This window comes from Benincasa hispida, chromosome 3 (assembly GCF_027475165.1).
Source record: "Benincasa hispida cultivar pf3 chromosome 3, pf3_genome.v1.1, whole genome shotgun sequence".
NCBI lineage: Eukaryota > Viridiplantae > Streptophyta > Magnoliopsida > Cucurbitales > Cucurbitaceae > Benincasa > Benincasa hispida.
In genome coordinates this window covers 54,410,587-54,418,209 of record NC_143480.1, presented here as the reverse complement: position 1 = coordinate 54,418,209, position 7,623 = coordinate 54,410,587, and the positions used below count along the sequence as shown (strand labels likewise).

Sequence of the window (7,623 nt, the reverse complement as noted above, 5' to 3'; positions counted from 1 at the left end):
TTGCTGACCTTAGGTGTGCGAATGTTGAGTTCTTGCCGACCTCAGATATGAGCCAAACAAAATTGCAAGATGAGACCTTATCAACTGTGCATTTTTTCTATGTGAACAATAATTTTATCTTAAACATATCTTGGTCAATACAACTTCATTTTAGCTAAATGACCACTCCTTTTCATACATTTTTTCGTGTTCTTTCTAATCATGCTTATAAAATAGGAAAAAAAACGTTAAAGCATCTTTGCTTTCAATTGACTTCACAAAATTTAAACTTAGGTCATCCTTTGATATTTGATATCTTGGTAACATAAAAGAAGAGATATAGATAGGAGAAACCAAAAAAAGGAAAGAGAGAAGTGAGAAGAGATTCATTTAAAATTGAGGGCAAAATGGGTATTTTACGGTCAAAAAACAACCATGTTTTCAAAAAAAAAAGTTTTTAGATTTTAGGTCGTTTGGGCAAGTTTCCCAAAATTTGAAAGAAAAGGAAAGAAAGAAACCTGATCGGTGACTGTAGTTCTTCACACAATCTTGGAACTGTCAATTTGACGAAAGGGACAATGCAGCAATGCCCTAACTAAATCCTTTCATTAGCTTCATTTCATTCACTGACCATCACTCCTTTCGATTTTTTGCAATCCATTGAGCTCAAGAAAGGAGATTAAAGCAGTAGCGGAGGCAATGGCGATCACTGGCGGCGGAGGCGGCTATGGAGGAAAGATTTTCAAGTCAAAGATATGACAGCCACGAATTCTTTCACACAAGGTGATGTTATAGTCCGTTGTTTTGTTTGGATTCAATCGAAGGACATTCAAGCTTTTTTAGGCATTTCAACGCTGATCGCCGGAGCTACCTTCAGGTAATTGTTTTCGTTGGCCTTCTCCTATGCTGCGGCATCTTTTCTCTTCCTGTTTCCTGTGGTCTGTTACGTGATGAGAAACTGTTCTTTGTCGCTTCTTGTGTTGAAGATGTTGATAATTTGTGACGATGATTTTTGTGCATGTTATTGTGATGTTTTCTTGTTCAAATTTAGCATTCTAAAGTAGAGGCATCTTGATGATGAAACTGGTATGGTTTGTAGAGTATCTTTAGAGTTAATTATGGCAACAGGAGGATGAATCTTGACAATTATTTAACAGAGCTAAGAGAGAGAATGAAACAGAAAGAAGAATCGTGATTTTATTGACCACTACTTATCAAATCGTAATTACGGACTCGATGCTTTTAGAAATGGAAGCAATTGTAGCTCTTCTTACTTACTCCATTATAGTGTACTATCTTCAGCTTCTCTACTTATGTTTCAACTACAGTTGGGAGCTGTGAGAATTTACTCATTGTCCACACTACAAGTAGAAGATATTCTTTTATGGGTGTTATTATTGTCCTTCCGTGGTGGGCTTCTACTTGAGATTTTGTATGGAACAGCTGAAACATTGCTAGGTACCCTAGCATAGGTGCGAGTCATGTTAAGGGAAGAAAACAAGTTTTCAAGAGATACCGAGTATGAGTCTAGTACAGTACTATGAATTAAGTGAGCTGTAAGTTTTGAACATTGGTTTCTGGATTTTGCCTTCCTTTCTTTGTCAGTATAACATCATGATCTAATAGGTATCCCTGTAGAGCTATTGATGATCTATCCTAATTTCTCTGTACTCCATTTTTTGTCCTTGTATTAATACAATAGTTAACTCTATTCACGACCGGACAGAAGATTTCTTACCTTTCATTAACAACTCATATATAATCTAGATTCAAATAGGATCTGTGAACCTCCAATTAAGTTTATGTTTATGCATGCAACGAGGGAGCATGGATATTCAGCATGCCAAAATAGTTAGTTATATGATAGGAGTGTCTTTTGTTGAAAAGAGTAGTATGTGCCTCTTCAAGATCACAAGATAGTATATAATAGATGAGCTATCTTTTGGACTTTGGAGGCACTAAACTTCTTGGATGGAAATTTAAGTGTTCTTGTAGATGAATTGGTTATCAGAAATAGTGAAAAGGAGACTATAGTTTGGTCTATAGAAAAAGAGGAAATGGTTTGGTTTGGTTAGACATGTATATGGTGATGCAAGAAAAATTGTTGTATGAAAGTGTTAGTTGGACAATTGTTGAATAAACTTGATTTCATTGTGGAGGGAAACTTTGTAAATGGGCTGAAAATGGAGTTACTAGCATTGTTATGTGTGCTCAAATAACTGGGCCAATCAGATAAAATGGAGGCAACCCAATTAGCAGGCCTTAATATTACGTTGGAATAGGGGAGGGTATGAATCATATGATTCAGTAGCATATTTGACTGCAGGGTTGGAAAACCCAATGTCATATTAGTTGGACAAGTGTTGAATAAACTTGATTTCATTGTGGAGGGCAGCTAGATAAATGGGTTGAAAATGGAGTTACAAGGATTGTCATGGGTTCTTAAATCATTGGGCCACCAAATAAAATGGAGACAACTCAATTGATGGACCTTAATATGACGCTGGGAATTGGAATAGAGGGGAGGGTATGATTCTGTAGCATATTGGATCGTGGGGGTGGAAATTTGTTTGGGGAAACTTTGTCTAAATGCTCCCTTCTCTCCCTCATGTTGCCTCGGCTTTTGCAGGCTATTTGAAAGAGTAAAAGTTTAAAGACTTGCGATTTATGGAGGCCATTATAAGTTCTTGGTCATTCTATTTAGCCTTTCCAAAGTACTTTCGACCTTAAGCCTACTGATCAATATAAAGAAATGCAGTTTTTGGATTGAAATTGATTAAGTATGCAGAGTGCATAAAGTGTGGGTTGAGGGGATGCAAAATGCTCTGAAGTCCAAATACTACTAGACGCAATTTGTGATATATCATGTATCTGGTCAAGCTTAATACTTGAAGTTATATTTTCATATTAAAGGTAATTACATTAGCTATACTGCAATTCGATCTACTAACGAATTGATGCTTGATGGCACCATTGGACTCTTGGAGAAGTTGAGTTCAACTTGAAGATCTCAGGGATTAATGCAAAGATAGAGAGTGAAATACCTTGCTAGCTTTTTACATATCAACTTGTACAAGTTTTAACCAAAAGCTATTGTTATTTATGTCATAACTAACAACCATAATGCTAACTATCTTCAATTCTAACAGTGATCATTGTGTGCACATGGCGTTATTGTACAAGAGTCTGAGTAGGAGAGTCCTACATACATCTGCAGCTATGAAAAGAAGAATCACAACAGATGCCCGTCAGATTTTAATGTCTCCACCTCTCATATCCATTGATTTTCCTGATATTTGGACTAGTTCCAGCTGTTCTGATTATTCTTCCATCACAACATCGTATGGTGAGTCACCATTTCACTCTAACCCTTATCGCATGTCATCTCCTTTTCCCCAGTTCAAATTCAGATGGTGTCATTGTATAGGTTTAGTATATTAATTTGTTCATCATTGAACTTTTTCTTATTTGTGTTTGGCGTCTGATGATCTAACGTCACTTGCAGACAACCTACAGAATGCAACAGTAATTGATGGTAGAGTGATTGCTGAGGAAATTACATCAGGAATAACTAGTGAGGTGAAGAGGATGAAGAACTCTACTGGAAACGTTCCTGGCTTGGCTGTAATCATGGTTGGCCAAAGAAGGGACTCACAGACTTATGTTCGTAACAAAATAGCTGCATGTGAAGAAGCTGGGATCAAGTCAGAGATTTCTAATTTGCCTGAAAATTGTACAGAAGATCAAGTTCTTAGTGCTTTGTCACGTTTTCATGAAGATCCATCTATTCATGGTATACTTGTGCAGCTTCCTCTACCGCAAGTAATTTCTAAAACTGGGCCATGATGACATTTAATTTTGCAAATTTCATCCGAATACCACCAACATGATCGCACAACTATCTTCCTTGGTTTCCGGTTTTTGGGGAAGCATTTTTCATCTGTTATCATCTCCTCACTGCTCATATCTGTTCATTGTTTCCATAAAGTACTTCCCAATATCAATTAAACATAGATGTTTTGCAAATCATGATTTGGTAATTGTTGTCTAGCATGGTAGTTTCTATTTCGCTATTAACTCGAATTTAGAACTCATTGTGGGGATTTCTTAAGGATTATGGAGGGAGACTGACAATTCAATGTTGTGGAACAGCATTTGGATGAGGGGAAAATCTTGAACTCTGTGCACCTAGAAAAAGATGTTGACGGATTTCATCCGCTTAACATGGGGAATCTTGCCATGAGGGGTAGGGAACCACTTTTCTTACCCTGCACTCCCAAAGGCTGCATCGAGTTGTTGATCAGATCCGGTGTAGAAATCGCAGGGAAGAGGGCTGTGGTGATTGGAAGAAGTAATATTGTTGGATTACCCACGTCTTTGCTGTTGCAGGTCCACATTCACTTTTATGTCAAAAATTTCTTGTGGGTTGTAGAATTACATTGGTATAGAAAATGAAATATTATTCTCCATTTTTCTGGTTTTGGTTATCTGCAGAGGCACCATGCTACTGTGAGTATTGTGCATGCATTTACTAGAAATCCTGAACAGATTGCTCGAGAAGCTGACATAGTGGTTGCTGCTGCTGGAGTTCCCAATTTGGTTCGTGGTAGTTGGCTTAAACCTGGTGCAGTAGTTATTGACGTGGGGACTAATCCAATTGAGGTAATTGATTTAAGACCTTTATGCATCCTTGATGCCCATTTGGTAACTATTTCCATTTTTTTATTTTTGGTTTTTGAAAATTGAATTTATTTCATTTTATTTTCTTACGTGATTAGTACAAGAGTTGAATTCTTAGTCAAATTCCAAAAACAAAAATAAGTCTTCAAAAAATTTTCCCCAAAAATTGACTTGATTTAAAGGTGGAATGAGTGTTTATAGACTTTATTTTCAAAAACTATTCTCATCCTTTCAACTTTTAAAATTCTTTTTGGCACTTTGTTTGCCAGAATGTCATTAACCGTATTAGATTTTAGACTTTATTGATGATTAAAAATTTTTATATGTCGATGAATATGTAACTTCTCAACATATTTTCCATGCATAATTTTAAATGTCTATTTTTTCCCTCCCATGATAGCAAACATCAATTTATCTCCCTAAATTTTGGGTGTTGTATCAATTTAAACCCTAAACTAATAATTGTAATTTAGGGGATTGTATTAATTTAAATCTCAAACTAATAATTGTATCAATTTAACTCTTATAAGTGTGTCCGTTTAAATCCTAAACTTTCATGATTGTATTAACTTAAACCCTCTATTATGTTTTATTTGTGTTTAGGGTTTAAATTGATGTATTTATGAAAGTGCAGGTTTAAATGAGGTTTAAATTGATATAATTATTAGTTTGGGGTTTAAAATGATACAAATCCCAAAGTTCAGGGTTTAAATTAATACAACCTTCAAAGTTTAGGGTTTAAATTGATACAATTCTTAGTTTAGGGTTTAAATTGATACAATCTCAAAGTTTAGGTGTATAAATTGAAATTGTCCCTAAAATTATAGTTAGAATTATTTTTTACTTTTTTAGCCATAGGGACTAGATTTGTATTCCTAGATTTGTAAGAATACAGCGAACCGTGTCAATTATTAAGGCTCTGTTTAATAATCATTTCGACTCCTTTTGATAATAATTTCTTTTTTAGTTTTCTATGTTTGAAATTTATGTTTTTTCCTTTCCAATTTTTCGATTATGATTTCATATTTATTAAAGAAACACTTCAATTTCTTAGTCTCTACTTTTTTTTAAAAAAAAATAAAAACTTAGTATTTGAAACCTACAGTAGAAAGTAGAAACTTACGAGTCAAAATAATGTTTATTGTTGAGAATTTTACATTGAAAAAAATCAAGGGATTCCATACTCCTTATAAAATAGATGGGTTACTCCTCTCATTATCAATTGGTTTTGAGATGAAATCTCATTTTATCTAATATCTATAAATTTAATTTTTTAAAAATAAAAAATAATCAAATAATTATTAAACGGGACTTTGTTTTTTTTTATTTTAAAAATTAAGTTTATAATCACAACTTTTCCTATGATATTTTCTTTGTTATGTTATCTACATTTGTTTTCATAAATGTTATTAAAATTCAAGTCCATTTTTGAAAATCAAACAAAAGAAGATTTTAGAAACATGTTTTTTGGAATTTGTTTGAGAATTCAAGTGTTACCTTAGAAGCTCGACAAAGAAATTGCAAGGAAAGAAACAAAATTTTAAAAAATAGAAAACGATGAACAAAATCAAAATGGCTATCGTGGTTTAAATTATTCAAATATTAATTTATTTTGAGTTACCTTTAAATTTCATAGATGTAAACAATTTTCTTGAAAGATTCTTTCACAAATTATGCACATGGTTAAAAAACTGGAGATGCATTATTTAGACCAGTTTTTAAGATAACGGATCACACCACGGATTGCCAGGATCCTAGCTGTGAGTATGGGTATCGACTAATAGGAGATGTTTGCTACGAAGAGGCATCAAGGGTTGCATCTGCTATTACACCAGTCCCCGGCGGAGTCGGACCTGTGACGGTTGCTATGCTCTTACTCAACACACTTGAATCCGCCAAACGAGCACTTAACTTTACATAACTCGATGTTTATTTGGACATGATGTGCTCTTTCTGTGGTTTTGGTTTCATTGACACATTCATCTGTTGGTGGTCGTAAATTTTGTAGCATCATGACCTTGTTTCCATGTTGGAATTGTTCAACTGAACCAATCAACCTTAGAGGCTTGACGAGTTGAACTTTTCCCTATACCTTCTTTCTATATTTTTAAGTTTTCCTATGCTCTCTTTCTAAATAAATTGCACTTCTAATCTCTACAGTTTAATTAAATTAATTCTTAAATTTAAAAATTAAAAGTCTTGTTTGATAACCATTTGATTTTTTTAGATTTTTTTTTTTTTTAAAAAAAATAAGCATATTTTATTCACATTTCTTACAATGATTTATATTTTCCTTGGGTACAATGGTTGAATTATTAACCAAATTCCAATAACAAAAACTACTTTTTAAAAGCTATTCTTTTTAGTTTTCAAAATTTGACTTGATTTTTAAACAAGTGGTAAAAACTAAATAACAAAAAAACAAATTTGGAAGTGAAAGTAGTGTCTATAGATTTAATTTTTAAAAATAAAAATAAAAAATAATATGGTTACTAAACATGCCTGAACAACCAAATTTTTAAAGCTGATTTTAATCCAAGTTAATATATTGATTATTTAACTGAAAGGTGACATGATAACTCATTTCTCCTCACTTTGGTTAGGTTTCCGTCTATATTTTTAATTGTCCAATTTTAATCCCTATAATTTTTAACAAACCTTAAATCTAGTCTCCACAAAATGTTTTTTTTAAAAAAAAAAAAAAATTGTTATCTACGCTATTATCATAAATTTTCAAATTATAGTCCTATTTCATTTTCTTCAATGAAAATTGTTGTTATTATTTAACCAATTTTGATCAAATTTAATTTTGAGGAACTAAATTTAAAATTTATTGAAAGTATTGAGATTAAGAATCAAAGTTGAACAAATTTTAAAATTTTGAGGTCAAAATGATATACTAACCTAAATCTTTCTTTATTTTTGGTTTTTTTAAAAATTCTCTATTAATCTTTTTATCATAAA

The 7,623-nt window shown here is 32.9% G+C and overlaps 1 protein-coding gene across 1 annotated transcript; it reads left to right on the top strand.

Moving 5' to 3' along the window:
- Positions 1-445: 445 nt before the first annotated feature.
- LOC120072803 (Amino acid dehydrogenase family protein) lies at positions 446-6,750 on the top strand. The gene is made up of 6 exons (XM_039025314.2): positions 446-856; positions 3,129-3,325; positions 3,485-3,801; positions 4,132-4,368; positions 4,474-4,641; positions 6,410-6,750. The coding sequence occupies exons 1-6, from the start codon at positions 735-737 to the stop codon at positions 6,578-6,580; spliced, it is 1,212 nt and encodes a 403-aa protein (XP_038881242.1). The 5' UTR covers positions 446-734; the 3' UTR covers positions 6,581-6,750.
- The last annotated feature ends 873 nt before the right edge of the window (positions 6,751-7,623 follow it).